This window comes from Carcharhinus amblyrhynchos, chromosome 12 (genome assembly GCF_965287045.1).
Source record: "Carcharhinus amblyrhynchos chromosome 12, sCarAmb.v2.hapA, whole genome shotgun sequence".
Lineage (NCBI taxonomy): Eukaryota > Metazoa > Chordata > Chondrichthyes > Carcharhiniformes > Carcharhinidae > Carcharhinus > Carcharhinus amblyrhynchos.
Genome location: NC_137335.1, coordinates 72,314,504 through 72,340,732, shown reverse-complemented (window position 1 = coordinate 72,340,732; position 26,229 = coordinate 72,314,504). Strand labels below are relative to the sequence as shown.

At 41.4% G+C, this 26,229-nt stretch overlaps 1 protein-coding gene across 3 annotated transcripts; it reads left to right on the top strand.

The window, feature by feature from the left end:
* Nucleotides 1–94: 94 nt before the first annotated feature.
* On the top strand, nt 95–24,686 carry ndufaf7 (NADH:ubiquinone oxidoreductase complex assembly factor 7). 3 transcript variants are annotated; one of them, XM_080200695.1, is made up of 10 exons: nt 96–256; nt 1,156–1,331; nt 1,935–2,015; nt 2,476–2,586; nt 5,547–5,760; nt 7,687–7,745; nt 8,652–8,765; nt 9,861–10,004; nt 20,608–20,781; nt 24,317–24,686. In XM_080200695.1, exons 1-10 carry the CDS (start codon nt 184–186, stop codon nt 24,524–24,526), a joined length of 1,356 nt encoding a protein of 451 aa, XP_080056821.1. In that variant the 5' UTR covers nt 96–183; the 3' UTR covers nt 24,527–24,686. The 3 variants fall into 3 exon arrangements, with proteins under 3 accessions (XP_080056822.1, XP_080056821.1, XP_080056820.1); XM_080200694.1 differs by having other exon boundaries at nt 9,858–10,004; XM_080200696.1 differs by lacking the exons at nt 20,608–20,781; nt 24,317–24,686 and adding an exon at nt 10,791–10,995 and having other exon boundaries at nt 95–256; nt 9,858–10,004.
* The last annotated feature ends 1,543 nt before the right edge of the window (nt 24,687–26,229 follow it).

Below are 26,229 nucleotides of genomic sequence, written 5' to 3'. Positions count from 1 at the left end.
AACATTATCGCGACATGTACGTCTAAAACGACGTTTATTAGTCTTCGTTTATTGCCAAAATGACCCGGGAGAGGTGAGGGGTGGTAGGTTGAAGGTCAAAGGTTACATAGCCCTGCCGACGACCTGCAGATTGTTATGGCTTTCCACGGAGATTAGGTGTAGGAAATTGTTAAACTAGACGCCATGAGGTTCCTTCCTGGACTAAAGTATTTATGCAAGGAATTTTCCTCCGATATTGCTAGAAAAACCTCTCCAGGTATTATTTACTGTGGAGTAAACCGTCAGAGTGCCGAGTTGTTCACCATCAGCGCTGTCAAGTTTGTCTTTCTGTTTTAAGTCAAAATCAAGTCCTGATTCACGTGCCACTTAAAATACATAACTCCCGAGTGTCCAACTGCAATGTGCGCGTCATTCTTACTGATCGTACCTACCCATTCTGAAGATTAGATAAAAGCGAATTACTGCGGATGCTGGAATTTGAAACCAAAATAAAAAGTACTGGAAAATCTCAGCAGGTTTGGCGGCATCTGTAAGGGGAGAAAAGAGCTGACGTTTCGAGCCCAGATGACCCTTTGAATATTTCCCAGCTCTACTGAAAATGAAGAGAGTTATGCCAAATTTCAATCATGATCTTACCCTTAAAGTTCAGTTTAAGGAGAAATTGTCAGTTCCCCCAGTTTTAAAATTGAAAAAAACAAACTAATTTTTTTGAGCTTGATGTAGCTTGAACAGTACCAGGAACCCGGGTTCAGTTCCCAGCTTGAGTCACTGTCTGTGCAGAATCTGCACGTTCTCCCTGTGTCTGCATGGGTTTCTTCTGGATGTTCCGGTTTCCTCCCACAGTCTGAAAGACGTGCTGGTTAGGTGCAGTGGTAGTGCTAAATTCTCCCTCAGGATACCCAAACAGGTGCTGGAGCGGTGACTGGGGGATTTTCATAGTAACTTAATTGCAGTGTTAGTGTAAGCCTACTTATGACACTAATAAACAACTTAAAAAAAATGGACTGATGATTTTCTAGATTCTTCTCCCCATGGTTGGTCAAATTGTCAGACTCAGATCCCCCCAGTAATGTACAGTTAAATTGTTTCATTGGCATAAGTTGTCACATTGGTGTACCTGGAATACTGCTTCAATGTTCTTTTCCTTTCTTGCAGTATGTGGAAGGTTATGCACAACTCAATGGATGAGATCATGCTCCAGAACATCGGAAAGTACAAAAGAAGGCAACCAGGATAGTATGATGTTAAAGCACCTGATTTCAAAAATAAAGTCAACCGGCCCAATTTCAGTAGCGGAATATATGAGAGAAGTTTTAACCAATCCTGTCACGGTATATAATTCATCATTGACTATTACAATTACTACCATTGGCATAGACTTATTTAATGCTACTAACTGAGCTATTAAGAATTAATGTTCGCTTCTGCGTTAGAAGGTTGTGGGTTCAAGTCCCACTTCAGGACTTGAGCACAAACTTTAGGCTGACACGCCAGTGCAGAACGTGCTGCATTGTTGGAGGTGCAATCATTCAGATGTGACATTGGAGCAAGGATCTTTCTACCCTTGGAGATGGATATTAAAGATCCCGTGGCACTAATTTAAGGAAGAGTAAGGATATTTATCCCACAATCAATGGGATTATCTGGTAATTATTAGATTGCTGTTTGTGGGACCTCTCTGTGCACAAGTTCACAGCTGTATTTCCTATCTTACAGCAGTGATTACACATTGAAAATACTTAATTTTGAAAAATATGTTTTGAGATGCCCTGAAGTTGTGAAGGACTTTTCTTTCTTTTTTATCTTCAGCTATACAATTACTGACCAGTCATCTGCTTTAGAATGACTGTATATATCTTTTTTAAAAGCATAATTATGTAAATTAGCAAAATGTGTGCATTATTAACTGAGATTATTGATGTAATCTGTTCCAGGGATATTATCAACACAGGGATGTTCTAGGACCACAAGGAGATTTCATTACATCACCTGAAATTAGTCAGATCTTTGGAGAAGTAAGCTTATGAGAAACTAGTTATGATTCTGATCATTAGCAGAACAATTTGATTGCAAAACAATATTTTGGATAATTTTAGAATGTAACCTGCTTTGGAATGGCTAACAGTATATGCACTATTGAAATGGATTGTTATTAATGATATGCATATTATAATAATCACATATTTGCTATTTTATAGAATTGTAGAATCACTGCAGTACAGAAGGAGGTCATTTGGCCCATCAAACCTGCACCAACTCTCCAACAGAGCATCTTACCCAGGCCTTATCCCCATGACCCCATGTATTTAGCCCATTAATTCCCTCCCTTCCCCCACTCCCAATGTACAGATCACGGGACACTAAGGGGTAATTTAGCTTGACCCATCCACTGAACCTGCACATCTTTGAATTGTAGCTAAATTACATCAGTTATATTAAAGAGTTATCTAAAGTATTTTTTCTTCCTACCTCGAGCTACTTGGAGTGTGGTGCATAAGTGAGTGGATGGCTGCTGGTAAACCAAAGACATTTCAACTCGTAGAACTTGGCCCTGGCAGGGGTACTTTAGCGAGTGACACTCTAAGGGTAAGATGTCAACTATTTCTTGGTTTTATGAATGCACAAACTAAAATTCCAGAGCGTGTATTTGATAATGACTTACCATCTTACCTCCAGTACAAAGTAGGTATTAATTTTAGTAATCCTTTACACTCATATGTTTTGTAATTGTGCTAAATATAAATCAGCTTCCTTTAGTGATGGTATGGTTAATGGCTTATTTTATAGTACATTTCATAATGAATTCAAAACATTGTAATTGAATATTGCAGCTTTGGTGCTCCATTATTGCTGGCTTTATCTGGCCTCATTGGCTGGGGCCCATGCTGCAGTATTGTATGTTTCATTGTAAGTCCGCCTTTGTCCTGGGGGAGTTACAATTGGCCAGAAACTGATCTGGACATACCATATAAATACTGTCACTTCAAGAGCAGGTCAGAGGCTAGGAATCCTGTATTGGATAACACCTCCTGACTCCTTAAAACTTTCCATCATTTACAACACACAAGTCTGGAATGTGATGGAATACTTTCTGCTTCCTTGAATGGGTGTAGCTCCAACAGTACTCAAGAAGCTTGCACCATCCTGGACAAAGCAGTCCACTTGGTTGGCACCCCACCTACAAACATTCACTTCCTTCACCACTGAAGCACAAAGCAGCAATGTGTCCACTCTACAAGATGCACTGCAATAACTCACTAAAGCTCCTTAGACAGCATCTTCCAAACCCATGATCACTACCATATAGAAGGACAAGGGAAACAAACACATAGGAGTACCATCACCTACAAGTTCCCCTTCAAATCACTCACCATCCTGACTTGGATGCTGTCCCTTTACTGTCACTGAATCAAAATCCTGTAACTCTCCCTAACAGCACTGTGGGTGTACCTACATGAGAGAGATTGCAACGATTCAAGAAGGCAGCTCACCTCTGCCTTCTCGAGGGCAATTAAGGATAGACAATAAATGCTGGCGTAACTAGTGATGCCCACATCACATGAATAATTTTTAGAAGTAGAAAATTGTTTAATAATATAAGAAAGAATGGAGTAAAGATAGTCTATAGTTTAATTTCAATGCTTTGGAAAATGTGAACCATATATTTTCTAGTGTTTCACATATGTTGCTGAGAACATGGTGCTCATTGTTATGGAAGTCACTGTTTCACAGTCACTGAAATCCATGAATTTAACTAAGCTAAACTGACTTTTATAGATTTGTTTGAAAATTAAATATTTCAGAAGGATTCCTTTTAGTTAAGTTAAATGCAATTTCTCTTAAAGAAAGAGGCCGGATACTCCTATCCCACTGTGTTAAAAAATTAGTACAGAGGGCCAGGAGAATCCCATGGTGGTCAATTTGTGGAGTCTACGCAATGTTCGTGCTCCGCTTGCGTCTCCCAGTGCTGGACTTCCCACGCATCTGCTCTGTGCTGGACATCAGCAAGAAGACGTACAGACCATTTAAGTGGTCATTTTAATATTATTTGAATGTGATTAGTGAACCTGGGACTGAAAGTTTCTGGGCCTGCTAGCATCTCCCACTCTGCCAGAGTATTTCACTCCAGTGGGGATTACACTAGCACTTTCTGGGAACTAGTGGCCCGACCCTACTGGAGGGAAGGGGAAGGCAATTGGGGTCCCTGGGTGTCTGCCCCCTGGGCATTGGCACTCTGGCAGTGCCAGCCTGGGTCCCCCAACACTGCCCAAGGGCAGTACCTAGGGGTGATGGGTGGGTGAAGGAGGTCATCAGTGGGTGAAGGGGGTCCCGCTGCCAGTCTGCGGTCGGGATTGGTGGGGGAAGGAGGGAGGCCAGTGGTCGGGATGGGCTGGGGGATGGGGTCAGCTTGCTTGGGGGGTGTAATTGCCAGGGGGAATCAGTGGGAGGGGGTGAGATGGTTGGAGATTGGGGTGGGCCGGGAGGAAGTGGGTCAGGGCTCAGCCCGGGAATGGTCGGGGGCGGGGGCTAGCCTCTCCTGTGGGAATAGACTCCACATCCTGGTTTATAGTGATTTTCACACTGGTGGCCTCTGCAGCGTACAGAGTGAGGAAGATTCTTCTCTGAACTCCCACTGAAAAAAAACAGTGTGAATTACTCCAGTTTTCACGCGAATTCAACACTTCAGAGTTTTTTGTAGGAGAATTCTGCCCAGGGTGTTCAGACGTGGGTATTTTCTTTTTTTTAATGCAGCTGGCGAAACCCATCAGTGTTGCAAAATTGACAAATTACACTGGCATATTAAATCCTGTGCCTGTTTTAGGGTAGTTCAACAGATAATGATATTGTGTGAATCTTACTGACACTGCCCTTCTTTACTTTTTTCATTTCACATACAAAGTGTTGATCGACCAATCCCTAATTATACATTTTCAGCTCAAAATTATTCGGCATTGATGTATCTTTGACGTTTGTCAATACTTCAAGCAAACATTGCGACTCAGGTGTGTCATTTATTTTGCCTGAACTATCTAGTCCTTTGTCTCACCTGATAAAGGAGCAGTGCTTCGAAAGCTTGTGATTCCAAATGAGTCTGTTAGACTTTCAACTGGTATTGTGAGACTTCTTGCTGTGCCCACCCCAATCAAATACCAGCATCTCCACATTATAAATATTACCCCCTTCACTTTAGGGTTAAGCATTGGCTGCAGGATACCCAAAATGCACTCGTTACCAGCAAAGAACTTTTCAAGGTAGTCTAATTCATGGGACTTCCAGAACCCAGTGGTAGCTCAAGAAATCTTCATTTTTACACAACACACTTGCTTTCCTTCCAAGTCAGGGATTGGGAACAACAATAAAAACTTCGAACAATAAAGAGGAAAATAAAAAAAGAAGTAACAAAATTATGATAGGCGGTCACCAAATGAACAGTCTTGGGTTTATATTGTTGTCTTAAACTAAACAAATTCAATTGTCATGTATTTTAAGTGAACTTCCTTTGGAAAACCTTTATTTTTAACATTTAATTTTTTTTGTACAATTAGGTTTTCAGCCAACTTCATTCTGTGCTGAAGAAAGCTGAGATTTCAGTGCATCTAGTTGAAGTCAGCCCAAAACTTAGTGAAATTCAAGCACAGCTTCTCACTAAAGGAGAGCCACATTTATTACATGATCCCAGTGGTACAATTTATAAGACAGGTGTTACCAAAACAGGGCTTCCAATCTCATGGTACAAGGATCTACAGGATGTACCTAAAGGTGAGACTATCCCATTATTAAATAAAATATAAGAGAAGGGAAATTAAGAAAATAATTGTAACATATAATGGCATGAAATAGAAAAATTAAATGTGAATTTCTAATACCCAAGCATGACAGACAGAGGGAAATGTGATGCCTGGAGCATAACATAAATACCATCTTCACAACGGAACATTTCTTAAATAACTGAAATTGATTGAATATATGTAGTTTACAAGATTTTTCCAAATCTAACTGCTTCATTTATTTTAATGTTTGTTTTACAGCATGCAACACTTCCTCTGAACATTTCCCTGAAAATTAGATACCTAGAATTCAGTGATTGCTTCAAAGCCTTTCTACTCTATTTCAATTCCATATCATTGACAACTTACCTTACAAATGTTAAAATTATAAAATCTTTAGCAGAATTGTGTCTATACCTTTTTCAGCCTCACCTGTCATCAACTGGGATGGAATGGGTCCAAATTATTTGTAATTGAAGTGGCTTGGATGAAATTATCATCCTTTTGAAGTTATTGAAGTAAATAAATGTTTCTTCTGTCTTATTGTCAAGAAAACAAAGGTAGTTTAAGGGATTTGTATTTGTATTGCTAAATATTTGAAGGTATCGTTTTAAGTAACCAGACTTAATGTGGGAAAATCGACTTCACGAGTAAATCAAAAGTTTGGTACCATCTTAATACTGTCCAGGAATCGCTAGTTAAAGCAATTGCGAAGAGTTTGCGCAACTGTCAAGACAAAGAAATCTTGAAGGGGGAGATCTAGGCCACGATTTTTCCATCCCGCAGTGCTAATTCTTTAGCACAGTGGGCTGGGAGCTTCTCACATAGGCCAATTCGCAGGGTTTGCACAAGCATTAGATCCCAGCTTGTGTCTCCCAGTGCCAGATTTCCAGTGGCATCTGCTCCATACCGGAAATTGGAGGAGGGGATGGCCGGGGATTGTGGCGAGGGGCGGCTGGGGCTGGTCCTGGGAATGGTCGGAGGGCCAGTGATTAGGTTGTGGGGATGCAGAGACATCGGCATTGTGGGGGTCGTGAGGCTGGCCAATGTTTGAGCTGGCCAGCAATCAGAAGGCCATCAATATGGGGCCACTGCGCATGTGCCAATCTTGGCACTGACAGATCGGCACAAGCGCAGTAGCCCGCTCAGCACATTGATTTCAGCCTTTCCAGTGGGGATAGGCCCTGCCTCCCCTGCAGTACACAGAGTGAAAGAGATTCTTCTTTGAATTCCCACTGAAAACCAACGTGAATTATTCCATTTTCACACAAATTCAACACTTAGAATTTTTTTGGGGAGAATTCCGTCCATAAAATCCAGATGTTGGATTTCTTGTTAAAAATGGAACAGAAGCTTTGTCTGACAGCGTAGTTTGGAAAACTTGGAATGAATTTTTTAATACAAACAACTGAGGGAAAGCATTGTTTAAGAGAAGATTTAAAAATGTGTCTTTTTGAAAATGGAATTTAATATCACCGTGTGGAAGCCAGAGTTCAATCAGACAAAGTGCCTTACGGAATGAGAATACCTGGGGATTTTGAGGAGAAATCCACAGACATTCACTTGGGTTCAGAGTGGAGCGTGTATCTTATCATAGCCAGCCTGTGTGGTGAAACGAACTGTGATACTGTGACTATTATAGCCCAAGATATAGTTTGTAACCTGTGTTAACCTTTAAATATGTTTGGGAACTAATGGGAAAGTAAATGAATATTGTATCATGATCAACCTTTTCCTGTTTAATAAATGTTTTATTTATTATTATTATTAACAATGGTCTTGTGACTTTGTTTCTCCATGTTTTCTAAAAAAAAGTTTATGACCTTTTGATCTAATTCTGGGATCTTTCTGTCCAGTTATAACACCAGCTGGGATCGTGATATGGCCATGTATCTCAATCTATGCGTTTCTTTTTCAGGTTTCAGCTTTTATCTTGCACATGAGTTTTTTGATGTACTTCCAATCCACAAGTTTCAGGTAAAAGCATCAAATCTTGTATCATTGCTGCTGACAATATTGTTCTGTACTGTTTTACAACTTCAGTTCCTTCATTTCATTCCCTTGATCTCTGATTAATCCTCTCCAGCTAAGGCGAGGAAATGGATTATTTAGTAAAGTCACTCAGGATGACAAATACAATGGAAGTCTTCCATTCTCCCTCAGAACTTTAGTTCAAGTAACTATTTTACTAAATGACAAAATCCTCTATTCACTGCACCCAGAGATTACAAAACTTGAATCAAACCTGTTTGTTTAAGTAAATGAACTTGAGTATGAAACATAAATAATGCTGGCCTTGACTTCATCTGATACTATGCTCTTATAAAAAAAAGGCAACAAAGAAACAGATTCTAAATAGCAGAATGATTGCGGTTTTGGCAGCTACTTAAATTCTGTAGTTGTGAAATCATTTACGATACAACAAAGCGGTGTCTCTGCAGTATTATCACAACTTTAAAGAATCAGATGTTATAGTAATTACGACTAGTTTTTAATTATTTCACTGAGCTGTCCATTTCATAGTTTGAATCTACACTTGCAGGTGAGTTATTAATTGTACCTGATGTTAAGGGTTAAATCCTTCATGGTCAATATTTCCCTATAACCTTGGCACCATAATTTGCTTTATCAAAGCAATAATGTCAAGTTTACTTATAAAATATGAGGCAGATAAATAATTGATGTGTGTTCTGTAGTATTCACTTAATTATGCTTTGATGAAAAATGACTGCTTTTCAAATAGCACATTGTATTTTCTTGAATGAGATAAACTGGCAAAATTGATTAGTGTAAACTAATTAGCATCTGATAAAATATTAGCTCTACCTTTATTAAACTACAGCCTTTATGTTTTTATAATTACTAAATATTCATCACTTACAGAAAACTAAGCAGGGATGGCGTGAAATACTGATCGACATTGAACCAAAGTCACCAGGAAAGCTTCGGTTTGTTCTCGCACCTCATGCCACTTTGGCTTCCAAAGCATTGATTCAGGTAAAGTAAAACAAAAAGTTGCACCTCTGTATGCAGTGTTTATTCTACATTTGTTCAAGTTTTAATAATCCACTGGGTGAATTTTCTCAGAGTTCCGATTTAAACAGGATTTTAGCCAAATATCTGCCAAAGATAAGGCAGAAAAGGGGAATCCCAGCAGTAATTGATGGTGTGAATATCCAGTTTTTTAAAAAAAACTTTAAATGAAAAACTCCTGTACAGTAATTACTTCATCATGCTTGTTGTACAAACTAAGAGAAACAGCCAACCTTGTTATTTCTATGTTGGATTTGCCTATTGTGTCATATGGCAAACATACCATGTTATCAAGGATGGTTTTCAAGGTTCTCCCTTATAATCCCACATTATGCTTTTCTGATTTGGATTGGTCATTTGATGGAGTAGCTTAACAAAGGCAGGAGCCAGTGGAGAGAATGAACCCGTATTGCTTGTGGATGGTCCACTTACCTCCAGTTACTGCACTGTGAGCATTCCCAACTCTTACTTACAAAATAGTGAGCATATTGAAAAATAATGGGGACAAAGGAAATACTGAAGTGAATTTCTGAAGTTAGAATAATACGTAAATAATCAAACCAGTTGAGAACTGCACTTGGAATATTAAATATTCTGGAATAAGTTTTCTTTTTATAGTCCTGTGATAGCTCTAATTCATTAAAGGCTATTTATATTACCTCAGATACTGATGTTAAAAGAGCTATAATCAAACCTTTCTATCACAGAGATGTGGAGACATAAGTGCTAATGTTATTGAATCAATAGGTGCTTTGGAGGTTTAGAGAAGTCAATGTAAAATTTACCATAGTTTCTCACAAGAAAAGTGATGATAGAGGTTACTTCAATTGATGCATTGCATGCCACATTCTCTCCTCCTCCCATTTTCCACATCACTGTGTTAGAAATCCAACTGTATGAGTTTGGTCTACCATAACTAATGGGAATTATCGTGGTTGTCCAGAAAAGGTTAAAATACCAGTTTGTTTTAGAGGGTTTCTTTGTCTGTACTGCGAGCAGAATATGCCTTTTTCACGCAGTATTTTCTACATTTCTTGTTTTTCTTTTCCTTTCCAGCAGAGAGATGATGACAGAGACCATATAGAGATCTGCCCTGAGGCAGGTGTCATCATTCAGAATCTGGCCAGTCGAATTGCTGAAGATGGGGGAGCAGCACTAGTAGCTGACTATGGACATAATGGAACAAAAACCGACACATTTAGAGTAAGTTCAATGAAATATATTCTTAACGAATCTTTAGTATTCAGAGGCCTCCCATCAAACTATAATGATCCTCCAGGCATATGCAACAGAGTAGAAATTCCTTTTCTTGACTCGTCATATTATCATTAAGCATGGACCTTAAGAGTTTCAGATTCTGATATTGTGTACCATAGAATTGAAATAAAAATAGAGGATGTGGTTAGTTTTACGCTTAATGCTACTGATCTGAGTATTTTATTTTCTTCCTTGAGGGGTGGGTAGGGCTAATGGTTAATTAAATAATTAATTATTTAACCTGTTCTATATAAATTCATACTGTGAAGGTACCAGTATGTTGACTGGTACCTGAGTTAATAACTCAGTGACTGAACCTCAAATTATTTGACTTTTTTTTAGCTAGTACAAATGTTATAAGCCTGCAAATGACAAATTTCAAAAAAATGTTATTGCAGGATTACTTGAATGATTCAGTCTAAGGCAGTCCAAAAGCCAAAGCTTTTAACTGATAGGATAAATTAATAATATCGCTAGGTCAAAATCTTGGAACTGCCTTCCTAACACCATGGTGCGTGTTCCTATAACACATGGACTGCAGCAGTTCATGAAGGCAGCATAACACCAGCTTCTCAAGGGCAATTAGGGATGGGCAATAAATGCTAGCCTAGCCAGGAACATTCACATCCCATGAGCGAATAAAAAAACTAACACTTAATCACTAATAAGTGATTAGCAAAAAGAAAAATAAAAGAACATATTTAGATTTATAAGTATCTTTTATCTCCTTAGGGCTTTCCAAAGTGTTTTTACAGCCAAAGAAGTGAGGATAGTCAAGGGATAAATACTGGCCAGGACATCAGGGAGAAATCCCACATTCTTCTTCAAATACTGCCTTTGGATTTGATCCACCAGAGGGGCCAGACAAAGCTTCACTTTAATGTCTCACCTGAAAGCTAGCAGCTAGGACAATACAGCATTCCTCTGTATTACACTGAATCGCAGCCTACGTTGTTGTGCGATACAAGAGATCTGATGAGCCAAATATATGCTGGGAGGTGGTGAGGTGATGGAAGGGTGTGGGGCAGTTCCAGTCAGGTATGGGGCAGGCCAGAAATCTGGGGTTTGTAAGTTGGAATCTTAACAACTAAGTTAGGATCTTAGCAGTGAGGGGTAGCTACAGTTGCGAGAGGCTGCAGATTTCCTTGATTGGCCAGAAGGAATGGTGTAAAAAGCACTTGCCTCCTCCAGGCTGATGTGCCAACTCCATTTGACTATCACGTTTCCCAAGTTATAGAAAATTCGGCCACCTGCACTATGAAAGAGTGGATTAAATATTTTAATGAAATGTCATGATTCTCCAAGATGTACATGTTCATCTGCTTCCTATAGTAGAAACGGTAGCAGGTGAATACATGGCATGTTTGGGTGTGTTTTCCAGTCTTGGAGAGGTTAAAGTTAAAAGTGCTCTGTCTATCTTAGAATACAGTAAGAAATCTCACAACACCAGGTTAAAGTCCAACATGCTTATTCGATAATAAATACCACAAGCTTTCGGAACACTGTTCCTTTGTCAGGTGACTGGAAAGTTCTGATCAAAAACAGGGCATATGATCAGAACTTTCCACTCACCTCACAAAGGAACAACGTTCCAAAAGCTTGTGGCGTTTACTATCAAATAAACCTGTTGGACTTTAACCTAGTGTTGTGAGACTTCTTACTGTGTTTACCCCAGTCCAATGCCGGCATCTCCACATCATATCTTAGAATACCCTGGAAGAGCAAGGTATCTCAAAGATTTTAGCAACAGGTGTTGCTTGCAGCGTAACACTGCACTATGTGGTAGCAATACCAGTGGTATTCTCCACTAATAGGATGCTGTCATCAAACCAGAAGGACATTCTGTCTATCTTACAAATGAATAATGTGGTATATGAATTTCTGTGCCAGTGGGATGCTAAGCATATGGGCCAGAAACTACAAATACTGATCGATCATATTAAACAGCATGCCCCTTCTGCTGCTTGCAGCAATCAAGGTATGGATCATACCCAACCAGCCTGCGCTTGCAAAATTCAGAAGTGTTCAAATTAGATGTGATTCTGTGATTGGACAACAGCTGGAATTTTACCACCCCATCCATCATGGGAATCGGAGCGGGCAAAGGGTGAAACATCAAAGTCCGTTGAGCGAGATTTTACAGTTTTGGGATGAACGAGGCCAAAATATTCCACCCAACCTTTGCAAAATAATTCTCAGCATGCTAAGAATTATGCTGACAAGCAATTTATGATAATTAGTCAGGCTTGCGGTATGACACATTTGCGTGTCATGGAAGCTACATCTATTAATACACGGGGCACTGTTCTTTGTAGACAGAAAGCACACGTTCATGTATTGCGTCTGTTTCAGCTAAACAAAGTAACAGCCATTTACTTGTTTATTTCTTTGAGCAAGGATTTGACCAATCAGAGTCAAGCTGCATAGTTTAAATTTCAAACAGTGCTTGGCAGTTAGCTGTCAGTCACCATCAACTGGTGCATTCTCCATGGCAACATCTCTACCACAGTAAGAAGTCTCACAACACCACGTTAAAGTCCAACAGATTTATTTGATAGCACAAGCCAAAAGCTTTCGGAGTACTGCCCCTTCATCAGGTGAGTGGGAGTTGTGTTCACAAACAGGGCACGTATAGACACAAACTCAATTACAAGATAATGGTTGGAATGCAAGTCCTCACAGGTAATCAAGTCTTAAAAGTACAGATAGTGTGAATGGACAGAGGGTTAAACACAGGTTAAAGAGATATGTATTGTCTCCAGCCAGGACAGTTAGTGAGATTTTGTAAGCCGAGGCAAGTTGTGGGGATTACAGATAATGTGACATGAACCCAAGATCCCAGTTGAGGCTGTCCTCATATGTGTGGAACTTGGCTATCAGTTTCTGCTCAGCGATTCTGCATTATCGTGTGTGGTGAAGGCTGTCTTGGAGAACGCTTACCTGAAGAGGCTGAATGCCCGTGATGCTGAAGTGTTCCCCAACAGGAAGAGAACACTCCTGCCCCTGGTGATTGTTGAGCGATGTTCATTCATCCGTTGTCATAGCGTCTGCATGGTCTCTCCAATGTACCATGCCTTGGGACATTCTTTCCTGCAGCATATTAGGTAGACAACATTGGCCAAGTTGCAAGAGTATTTAGCATGCACCTGGTGGATGGTGTTCTCAAGTGAGATGATGGCATCCGTGTTGATGATCTGGCGTGCCTTGCAGAGGTTGCTGTGGCAGGGTTGTGTAGTGTCGTAGTCACTGTTCTCCTGAAGGCTGGGTAGTTTGCTGCAGACAATGGTATGTTTGAGGTTGTGCGGCTGTTTGAAGGCAAGAAGTGGGAGTGTGGGGATGGCCTTGGTGAGATGTTCGTCTTCATCAATGACACGTTGAAGGCTCCAGAGAAGGTGTCGTGGCTTCTCCGCTCCAGGGAAGTACTGGACGATGAAGGGTACTCTGTTCGCTGTGTCCCATGTTTGTCTCCTGAGGAGGTCGGTGCGGTTTTTCGCTGTGGCGCGACGGAACTGTTGATTGATGAGTCGAGTGCCATATCCTGTTCTTATGAGAGTATCTTTCAGCGTCTGTTGTGATCCTCCTCATCTGAGCAGATCCTGTGTATACGGAGGGCTTGTCCATAGGGAATGGCTTCTTTATCATGTTTAAGGTGGAACCTGGAGAAGTGGAGCATCGTGGGGTTATCCATGGGGTTGTGGTACAGTGAAGTGCTGAGGTGACTGTCCTTGATGAAGATGCGTGTGTCCAAGAATGCAGTCAATTCTGCAGAATAGTCCATGGTGAGTCTGATGGTGGGATGGAACTTGTTAACGTCATCATATAGCTGTTTCAGTGATTGTTTGCCATGAGTCCAAAGGAAGAAAATGTCATCAATGTATGTAATGTATAGCGTCAGTTGAAGGCCCTGTGCGATGAAGGGGCCTTGTTCAAACCTGTGCATGAAGATGTTGGCATATTGAGGTGCAGTTTGGTCCCTGTGGCTGTTCCGTGTGTCTGGATGAAGAACTGGTTGTTGAAGGTGAAGACATTGTGATCCAGGATGAAGCGGATGAGTTGTAGAATTGCATCTGAAGATTGGCAGCTGTCAGCACTGAACACTGAGGCAGTTGCAGCAGTGCCATCATCGTGGGGTATGCTGGTGTAGAATGTCAAGACATCCATTGTGATGAAGAGTGCTCCTGGTTCAACTGCTCCATGTGTGCTGAGCTTCTATAGGAAATCCGTAGTGTTGCAACAAAAGCTGGGGGTTCTCTGTACAATGGGTCTCAGGATGCTCTCAACATAGTCGGAGAGATTCTCACAAAGGGTCCCATTGCCTGATACGATGGGTTGGCCGGGTGTGTTGGCCTTGTGTATCTTTGGGAAACCATGCAGACGCTACAATGACGAATGAATGAACACCACAATCACCAGGCAGGAGTGTTCTCTGCCTATTGGGGAACACTTCAGCAGTCACGGGCATTCAGCCTCTGATCTTCGGGTAGGCATTCTCCAAGACGGCCTTCACAACACACAACGCAGAATTGCTCAGCAGAAACTGATAGCCAAATTCGGCGCACATGAGGACGGCCTCAACCGGGATCTTGGGTTCATGTCACACTATTTGTAACCCCCACAACTTGCCTGGGCTTGCAAAATCTCACTAACTATCTTGGCTGGAGACAATACACATCTCTTTAACATGTGCTTAACCCTGTCTCCACTCACATTATCTGTATCTTTAAGACTTGATTACCTGTAAAGACTCGCATTCCAACCATTATCTTGTACATTGAGTTTGAGTCTATATGTGGCCTGTTTGTGAACACAATTCCCATTCACCTGATGAAGGGGCAGTGCTCTGAAAGCTAGTGGCTTGTACTACCAAATAAATCTGTTGGACTTTAACCTGGTGCTGTGAGACTTCTTACTGTGCTTACCCCAGTCCAATGCCGGTATCCACATCACATCTCTACCACTCAGAGTCCACTTGGCAACCAATCAGCATACTCTTCTCATATAGTATAAATTTGTTTCCTCTGACATTCGTAATCTACAGTAAGCAAAATAGCATTATTAAGCTAGACTCTGATTTTCGTGTATTAACTTGAGCCATACAGTAACTATTTTTCAAATAAAACTTAGCCTCAGACAAGCAACAATATTTTAAATAGACATTTCACTCATAAGTGAAATGTTCTCACAGCAGTAGCTCTGTTTGTATTTTTATTAGAAGAAACTTGACCTACTTTTGTTGCCGAGGGGATTCCTTGTCATAAGAACATAAGAAATAGGAGCAGGAGTAGGCCATCCAGCCCCTCGAGCCTGCCCCGCCATTCAATAAGATCATGGCTGATCTGTCATGGCTCAGTTCCACATTCCCGCCCTCTCCCCATAACCCTTAATCCCCTTGCCTATCAAAAACCTATCAACCCGCGTCTTAAAAATATTGAGCGAGGCAGCCTCCACCACTTCAACAGGCAGAGAATTCCAGAGATTCACCACCCTTTTGAGTGAAGAAGTTCCTCCTCAACTCCGTTCTAAACCGCCCCCCCCCCCTTATCCTGAGGCTGTGCCCTCTAGTCCTACTGTCCTTTCTGATCGGGAAGAGCCTCTCCACCTCTATCCTATCCATCCCATTCAACATCTTATACGTCTCAATGAGATCTCCCCTCATTCTTCTAAACTCTAACGAGTACAAGCCTAGTTTATTCAGCCTCTCCTCATAGTTCAACCCCCTCAACTCCGGCATCGGCCAAGTAAACCTCCTCTGCATTCCCTCCAAGGCCAAAATATCCTTGTGTAAGTGCGGCAACCAAAACTGCACACAGTACTCCAGCTGCGGCCTCACCAGTGCCCTATACAGCTGCAGCAAGACCTCCCTACTTTTATATTCAATCCCCCTCGCTATGAAGGCCAACATCCCATTCGCCTTCCTGACTACCTGCTGCACCTGCAGGCTGGGTTTTTGCGACTCATGCACAAGGACCCCGAGGTCCCTCTGCACCGTCGCATGCTGCAGTTTTTCGCCACGTAAGTAATAGTCCTTCCTACCATTACTCCGACCAAAGTGGACAACCTCACATTTGCCAACATTAAATTCCATTTGCTGGCTCCTGGCCGTTTCGCCCAGCCAATCTAGATCCTTCTACAGACTCTCCACACCCTCCGCACAATTTGCTGTTCCACCAATCTTGGTGTCATCAGCAAATTTCGACACCATACACTCGGTTCCCTCCTCCAGATCATCTATATGAATGGTGAATAGCTGAGGCCCTAGCACCGACCCCTGGGGCACTCCACTAGTCACCAACCGCCAATCCGAATAGCACCCATTGACCCCCACTCTCTGCCGCCTATTTGACAGCCAATCCTCTATCCACGCTAACACCCTACCCCCAACTCCATGCCCCCTTACCTTCTGCAATAACCTCTTGTGAGGCACCTTGTCAAACGCCTTCTGAAAATCAAGAAAGACCACATCCACCGGCTCTCCTCTATCCACCGCCCTAGACACATCCTCATAGAACTCCAATAAATACGTCAGACACGACTTCCCCTTAACGAAACTGTGCTGTGTCTGCTCTACCAAACAATTCTCCTCAAGATGCCTCGCTATTTTCTCCTTGATCACGGATTCTAACATTTTTCCTACAACAGACGTTAAACTAACCAGCCTATAATTCCCCGCCTTTTGCCTGCCACCCTTCTTAAACAACAGCGTAACATTAGCCATTTTCCAATCTTCCGGCACTTCCCCAGAATCCAGCGACGTTTGGAAAATAATCACCAAGGCTTCCACTATCACCTCCGCCATTTCCTTCAGAACCCTTGGATGCATTCCATCCGGTCCTGGGGACTTGTCCACAATCAGTCCCTCCAGTCTGTCGTCAGTCTGTTGCCTGAAAAGAATGAATACACATTTATTTCCAAAAGGTATTAATTAGTTTTTATCATTTCCAGAATTATTAAAATGTTTTCATTTTCAGTTAGAAAACACAATGGTACTGATTTAAGTTTTCCAAGTTTATTTAATAGAAAATAGTCAGTGTGTAACTGCAGAAGGTTTCTTGACATTTAGACATTTTGACTTGTAACTATTATTGATTTGCAAGTGCTAGACCGTGATTCTCCCATCCCTAATTTTTTAGCACACTGGGCTGGGAGAATCACGTGGCGGGGGGGGGAGATATGAGGGTTTGGCATGGGCATTTCCACTGAGACAGTGTCTCCCAGCATCGGAAATCGGCAGGGAGATGCAGAAATGTTTTAAATAGTAATTTAAATATATTTTACATGCAATTAGCGGGCCTGGGATTGAAGTCTCTGGGCCTGCTAGCTTTTCCACCCCCCGCCAGGAGTATTTCATTCCAGTGAGGTTAAGATTAGCTCCCCATTTTGGGGAACTAGTGGCCCTGCCTGACTGGAGCGAAGGGGGGAAATTGAGGCTCCTCAGAGGGTCAGGAGGCGGGGGGATGGGGGTTCTTCCGGGCACTGGCACCCTGGCAGTGCCAGCTTGTGCTCCCTGGTATTGCCCAAGGGGCAAAGTGCCAGTGCCCAGGGGACACCTTGGCAGTGCCAAGAGGGTGGGATATATGGGGATGGGGCCTGGGGCAAAGCCCAATTGGGTGGGGCTTGGGGGTGATCAGGATCAATGGGGGAGGGAGGTCATCGATTGGGGCTGGCTGGGGAGGGGAGGAGTCATCTGGGCTGGGGTGGTCAGCACTGTCAGAAGCAGAGGTAACGATTGGTGGGGGAGATGTCTGGAGATCGGGTGGGCAGGTGTGGCAGGGGGAGGGGGGGAATTGGGTCTGGACCTGGGAATTGTTGGGGGGAGGCCAACAATTGGGCCATGGGGGGCCGGAGGGCCAGCATTGCAGGGATTGTGGGGCTGCCAGCAATCGGGAGCACTGGGCCACTGCGCAAGTGCTGATCTCAGCACTGACAGATTGCCGCATGTGCAGTGGCCCACTCAGCATGCTGATTTCAGCCTCTCCAGTGGGAATATGCTCCACCCCCTGAAATTTAATGATATTCACGCTTGTGGCCTCTGCAGTGCACAGAGTGTGGGAGATTCTTCTCTGAACTCCTACTGAAAAAAACAGCGTGAATTACTCCAGTTTTCACTTGAATTCGACGCTTAGAAATTTTTTGGAATCATTTTGGCCCTAATTTCAAGAAATCTCTATGAAATTGCATGCTTACCTTTTGAATATTTACTGTGATGTGATGGGCCACCCATGGTTTTCCACACCATTTCTTATATACTATTGTTTATCTAATTGCACCTTGTATTTGTAAGTGCCAGGGTGAATGGATGTAGTTGAAGTGAGACAAGTACGAAAGGACAGAGTCACTGATGTAACGATTGCAGTATTCACAGTAACATCATTGCAGTTTTAATGTGCCTGCTTGTGACATACATAAATAATTCCAACTTTCCATCTTAATTGCAGAATTACGTCACTAATCTATTTCCCCAGAAGTCTCAACAAACCAAAAAGTCCGTCATCATGCAAATATCAGTGTTAAATATTGAATCATAGAATGTTACAAGTCATTGGGCCAATCAAATCTTCTATTATCATCCCATTTTCTTGCTCATTGTTTTTCTTTAAAATCTTTTAAAAATAATTAAATATCAACGATTTGGATATTTAAGTATTTACAGGAATGTGAGGACAAAAGCGTTGTTTCTGAAAATATTTGTGGTTCAAATATGACATTCTTTAAAAAAAAAAATGTGTTTTTCTTTCACAAGACGTGGGTATCTCTGTCTAGGCCAGCATTTTTATTGATCATCTCTAATTGCCCTTGAGTAGATGTGATGCCTTTTTGAACCGTTGCAGTCCATTTGGTGTTGGTACCCTCATGATGCCACTAGGGAGTTCCAGAATTTTGACCCAGTGACAGTGAAGGAACTGTGATATTGTTCCTATCAGGATTTTATGTAGCTTGGAGGGAAACTTGCTGATGGTGGTGCTCAATGCATCTGCTGCCCTTGATCATCTAGGTGGTAGAGGTCATGGGTTTAGAAGGTGCTGTCAAAGGAAGAAATTGGTGAATTGCTGTAGTGCATCTTGTAGCTGGTATACACTGCTGCTGTTGTGCTGGTGGTGGAGAGAGTGAATGTTTATTGAGGAGATGGATGCCAATTAAGTTGGTTACTTTGTTTTGGATGGTGTCAAGCTTCCTGAGTGTTGTGGGAGCTGCATTCAACCAGGCAAGTGCAGAGTACTCCATCAATTTTCTGACTTGTGCCTTGTGGGTGGTGGACAGGCTTGGCTTTGCAGAGTCATGAGGTGAGTTGCATTTGGCAGAATAACCAGCCTCTGACTTGTTCTTGTAGCCACAATATTTATATGGCTGGTGCAAGTTTCTGGTCAATGGTAACCCCTAAGATGTTAATAGGGAAGGATTCAGAGATGTTAATGCTATTAAATGTCAAAATGATGTGATTAGATTCTCTCTTGTTGGTGATGGCCATTGCTTGACACTCATGAGGTGCAAATATTATTCGCTGCTTACTAGACCAAGTCTGAATGGTGTCCGGGCTTTAGATGTTTAGACACGGACTGTTTCAGTATCTGAGAAATCACTAATAGTTCTGAACAATGTTTAATCATGAGCAATCAACCCCATTTCTTATATTTTTTGGAAGGAAAGTCACTGATAAAGCAACTGGAGATGGTTGGACTTAGGACACTTCCCTGAGGAACTCCTGCAATGATTGGCCAGGTTGGATTTGTCCTGCTTTTTGTGTACAGGTCATACCTGGGTAGTTTCCACATAGCTGGGTAAATACCAGTGTTGTAGCTGTACTATAACAGCTTAGTTCTGGAGCACAGGTCTTAAGTACTATTGCTGGAATGTTGTCGGGGCTCATAGCCTTTGCAGTATCCAGCGACTTCAACCATTCCTTGATATCATGTGGATGGAATCAAATTGACTGAAGACTGGCAGGTGTGATGCTGGGTATCTCTGGAGGAGGCTGAGATGGATTATCCACTTGGCCTTTCTGGCTGAAGATTTTTGCAAATGCTTCAGCCGCGTCTTTTGACATGAAGGGCTTCTCCATCATTGAGGGCCTCCAGTTAGTTGTTTAATTGTCCACCACTATTCATGAGTGGACATGAAGGACTGCAGGGGTTAGATCTGATCTGTTGGTTGTGGGATCGCTTAGCTCTTTTTATCGCATGCAGATTTCGCTATTTGGCATGCATGTAATCCTTTATTGTAGCTTCACCAGATTGACACTACGAATATTCCCTCCTGCAATCTTCATTGAATCCTAATAAAATGAATTCCATCTTGAACCATTTTTTAGATTGCATTCTTAGTCATTTGAATTGTGGTAATGTGCAAATTGACAAGTTATACATGACTCTGAATAAACCAGATAATCATTCAAATGTTGACCAATAAAAGCCCTGTCTGCTTAGAAGATAAACATTGAATGCTTCCTCTGTCACAACTCTTTTGTTCTAAAGAGGAACATTTACGAGCAGTATTTCTGGATGTATTTAACTTTCTTAATGTTCCCATGCTTAATAACCATTATTTTGTGAAGGGTTTTCATGGGCATCAGCTACATGATGTACTATCAGCACCTGGAACCGCAGATCTGACAGCAGATGTTGATTTCAGCTACCTTCGGCAAGTAACAGAGGGTAAAGTGACTGCATTAGGACCAATTCCGCAGCATGAGTTTTTGAAGAATATGGGTGTTGATGTGCGACTTCAGGTAGGATGTTGCCAACAATTCTGTTTTTGCCTCTTTATGTTTCCAACTATTTTTTGTCTGTGATTGGGTTTTAAGCCCAAACCAAAGTATTTTCTCTTGACCTCTTCCTTCACTGTCACTTGGCAATTTCCTAGATTGTTGAATGATCAAGTTGAGGCTCTTGGATTCTATGAGAGGATCCAGAGTGTACTCAAACTTATCTGATTTCCGTCTGTTTTGATATTTGTTGACTGACTCAGACAATATTCCTGCGGTTATATATGCAAAATCTGTTATGCACTGATTTGTTTGGAGAACTGAAGAAATGAAATGCTTCAACTTGGAATTTTCAGATTAAAAATTTCATATTGCAAGGTTGCTGTTCTTTCCCTGAACGTTTTTCCTACTTCAGTCTTTCTTTTATTGGTGCAATTTTATAGTTTCCTCATCAAAATAGCTACCCTCAATAACGGGTTCTGACAGTGAGTATGACAGCCACTCAAGTCTCAACCTCAGCCAGCAGCCACTGATGCACATTTTCCAGCAGGGGTATTTCCAAGAGTAACAACCTGGTTAATTTTCTCTAAACTGGAGACACAACAGGGGACTGTAACAGTTCTGTTACTGCTCTGGCTGAGAGCAGCTTATTCAACACATGGCTCCAACTTGGAACTCCTGTTCTCTCAGACTCAGTTACATTCAGTGAGGTGGAATTACCATGTGGCTAGTTCCACTTTTCCACAGCACATTGATTAAAGTTCATGACAAAGTATTGTTTGGCCAAATTATAATAAAAAAGCACCCATCTTAGTACAGCTTTCTTGTCATCTGTATTAAATATTCTGCTTTCTACAAAGTGATTATTTGCTTTTAATTTCTTTGCTCATTTCTTTACCTCAGGGAAGCTGCTATTTACGATTGTCATGTAGCAGTCACAGGGTTAGAAAAAGTCAAATTCTGTGCCTTTTCTTACATAATAGGATTGTATTTTTTAATTGACACAATACTTTGTGCCATCAAGAACATAATAACTGATACTCTCTTGCAACTAACAATAAAAAGAACAGGCATTGTTTCTTCCCCACAATATAAGATTATTTGGCACAGGATTGTGTAGATATATAAAGGACTAGGATCTTTTGTAAGGATGGATTAAATGTCCATTCACCGATTAAATGATCTTTACTTTTCATTTGCGTGTGGTTTTTGTTCCCTACTCCATTATCTAAATCAGATTTTTTTTTGTCAGCATGTTGAGAGTCTGCTTTGATATAGGCAGAGCAATGCTCTTCTGTTGACTGAAATCTGTATGTGTGACATGTTCAACTAGATATTTTATTTACATTTAAGTAAAATTATATGGTCAAAATAATGGAAAAATCTCTAATTTACTACTTTTCCTGTCAGTTTGCATACTATTCAGAAGTATTTTTATTATATGGAGAAAGCTAGCTACAGTAGCAAAGCTTCTAGTTGTAAAGTCTTGAAGAAGCGCAGACACAATTGCAATTATATAGTCAAAAAGAGAAAATGCTGGAAAATCTCAGAGGTCTGGCAGTATCTGTAAGGAGGGAAAAGAGCTGACGTTTTGAGTCCAGATGACCCTCTGCTGCCCTGTCCTTCTAGATGGAAGTTGCCATGGATTTGGAAGGTGCTGTCTAAGGATCTTTGGTGAAGATCTTTGTTAGGAAGATTTGATCTTTGGCCCAGAACCACCATTTGTAGATGCCAATTGACAAAGGGTCATCTGGACTCAAAACATCAGCTCTTTTCCCTCCTTACTGCCAGACCTGCTGAGATTTTCCAGCATTTTCTCTTTTGGTTTCAGATTCCAGCATCTGCAGTCATTTGCTTTTATGCAATTACATAGTACTTTTCACCTTGTCGGGCATCTCATAGTGCATCAAAAGTAACAATTTTGAAACCAGTCAGCCTTGCTACGTAGCAGCCATAATGTCCCATTTCTGGGTTTGTGTTTATAGACATCCTTGACATTCTGACATATTGAAGGAATGCTCAATTACTCGAGGTGGCGTCCTTTTAGAAAGACATTCAAACCAGGGCTAATTGCCTTGTCAGGTGCCATGTTAAAAGTCCTTTACAAATATTCAAAGTACTGTAGAGAATTTTCCCAGTATTCTAGCCAAAGTTCTACCCTCAATTACCAAAACAAATTAGCTGATCACTCATTCACTTGCTGGTTGTAGATTTGAGTGAACGTTGTATAACATGTTTATAGACATAATGCTTACTCCACTTCAGAGTAATTATTTGCAGACATTTTTGACAGGAGTGATGTGATGTAATTGTGACTCTTTCCTACTTTCTGGAGCACATAGAACAGTATTCTAGTAAAATCAGCCAAAAACATAAGAACTAAGTACTTTGTTTAGATGGGTCGGATGGTTATTTGAAGATTGAGTTACACCATTTTGTTGCTAAATGTTGCCCTCATCATGACAGCTTTTTTCATACATTGGATGCGATGCAACATAAATTCTTGCTACTTTACAAGACCCTGGCCAGACAGTATGCAGGAGGTGACTATTTACAATTTAATGTTGTTATACTACCAATTTGGTACCCAATTTAGACAGACACTAGTATGAACCTAACACCAAATTGGTAGCGTAACAGTTAAAAGTCGACCATTGCATGCTCTATTCTGCTGTGCTGAATAATAAACAAGCAGTAAATGTTCATACTGCCTGATCTTCCGAAACCAATCATTAGATTTATTTTTAAAAAATTCATTTGTGGGACATGGGTGTTGCTGGCTGGCCAGCATTTACTGCCCATCACTAGTTGCCCTTGAGGTGATGGTGAGCTGCCTTCTTGAAATGCTGTAGTCTACACGCTGTGGATTGTCCCACAAAGCTGTTAGGGAGGGAATTCCAGGATTTTGACCCAGTAACTTTGAAGGAACATTGATATATTTCCAAGACAGGAGGGTGATTGGCTTAGAGGGGAACTTGCAGGTGGTGCTGTTCCCATGTCTTTGCTGCCCTGTCCTACTAGATGGAAGTGGCCATGGGTTTGGAAGGTGCTGTCTAAGGGTCTTTGGTGGAGACCTTTGTTAGCAAGATTTGATCTTTGGCCCAGAACCAACATCTGTAGATGCCAGCACAAAGTGCAAGGAAATGCTTTGATTCAAAATCTTTGTACTCCTACTTTTTGGCCTTTGTATCCATCTATCAACTCCCAACTTCCAATATTGCAGGCAAGCCTGAATCTTTCACTAATATCAGGAGTCAAGAGCTGCATGGATGATCAGGGATCATTCTTTATGACTTTGAAGTGCTCAGTTGGAGGAAGGGGAGGCTCAGCTGTCTCTGTCCAATGGAGACTTAGGGCTATTGCCATGTACTTACTGTCACCCCTCTGCAGATGTTCCCAGGAAAGTGAATGGACTGCTCAGTAGTTTGGTAATGTGGAAAACACAGCTGTTACATATATTGTTGTCCAATGTATGTGGAATATCTTTAGATATCCTTATGTTCTTGCACATATTTGCATTGTACTCCAACAACTAACACCTACTCTCAACTCTTTCCAGGTACTGCTGAGAAACGCATCTGATCCAAATACGCGCAAAGGCCTAATCGATGCCTATGATATGATAATGAATCCTGAGAAAATGGGTGATCGATTCAAGTTTTTTGCCTTGTTGCCTTATAATAGAGTTAATTCAAGACAAGATACGAAGACCATGAAATGTGGTCCAACAGCACCACCTGTTGCAGGATTCAGTGAATTGCAGTTGTAAAGGACACTGGTTTGAAATGAATGGCACGCTGCACCTTGGTGAAATGAAGCTACAGTATCATGTTGAGACATCTGATCATCGGTGTAACATCACAAACTGTTAACTTTTACTTAGAAAGCAGATTTTATTACAAGTAGAGAATAAAAGGGATGCTAATTTACTTCAGTTTTTGTAAATTCATGACTCGAGAATATATAAATGAAATTATGTTCCAGTAATGGTGCTGTTTTTGTTTTTAACAATAGTAATTGTGGGTGTTGCACAAGCACACTTGTTAAATTGCTACTGTTTATTTTGCAGATTGCATACACTGTGACCATGATGTCCAGAGGCCATTGACAATCTGGCTCTGGACTCAATCAAGTAAACTGCTCTGTTCTGGATGACATGAAGTTTGTGTGTGTCAGGCAACAAATGGCGAGTAACTCATCCCACTGTTCACTTTAGCCATGCACATGGCTGTCAGTGTATTCTCACAGAATTCCCTGCCTGCCTCTACCCTGCTTACATAGCAACATTATCAAAATGGCTGGAAGAGATAAACCTCTAGGATGTTGATTGTAGGACATTTTTGTGATGATGGTACCAATTAACAGTAGGATGCTAAGAAGTATAGAGGAATCTTGGGGTGAATGTCCAAAGATCCCTGAAGGTAGCAGGACAGTTAGATAAGGTGGTTTAGAAGGCATATAGGATACTTGCCTTTATTAGCCAAGGCATTGAATACAAGAGCAGGGCAGTATGAAATGCTAGCTAGACCACAGCTTGAGTATTGTGTGCCATTCCAGTCATCACATTATAGGAAGGATGTGATTGCAAAAGCATGGGTGCAGAGGAGATTCATCAGAATGTCGCCAGGATTGGAGCATTTCTGCTAAGAAGAGAGATGGGTTAGGGTGGTACAAAATCTTTGGGGTACTTTGGGGCAGTGATCAGCAAACTACAAATCTTTGCTTGATTTTTGTTTGGTTTTGAGCCATGTGGCTTCTTACACCTGCTGTTTTTTTGTGTTGAGGCAATCGTGTTCTAACTTCACTGGGTTGGTACTCATGGTAAGAAAGCTGAATTTTCTTTTAGCATAACATCATATACGTGGTGAGATTCTTGCTACTATGTCAAAGGATGCCTACCCGGAATGAGGCAACGCTAAAGTACAATTACCTCTCCAACACAAAACAGGTAGTGAGGAACCGTTAAGGAATAGAAGAGCCTCAGAAAAGAAAATCTGCTGGCTTTATGGGTGCTCATTCGATTGGAGGAAGGGGAGGCTTCCACACAGTTGTCTTCATCTAATGTAGTTTTAGGGCTTATTACGATCTATTTATTGTCACCTTTCTCCAGGTGTTTCCAGGAAAGTGGATGGAAGGTTCTTCAATGTGACCCTGTCTTGTCGCCAGCGTTTATATGGGATGGGGTTAGACCGAGGTAGTAAGGTTATTAGGTGTGATCCCACTTCTTTTGAAGAGGGAAAATCTATTCCTATACGTGCAAGACTAGCTTCAGGATACCAGTTTCCAATGATGAGTATTGAAGAGAACATCTAAACTGGACCATTTCTCCATTAGATTCACAATTGAGTGGATGGTCAGAATGGTTCTTCAATGGCATGTGAAATCAGACCCTCAAACCGCTTGTAACACATTGCTTTTGGATCTTTTTAATGTCATCACTTCTGGCACTGTGAATTCTGACATTAGTTAGTT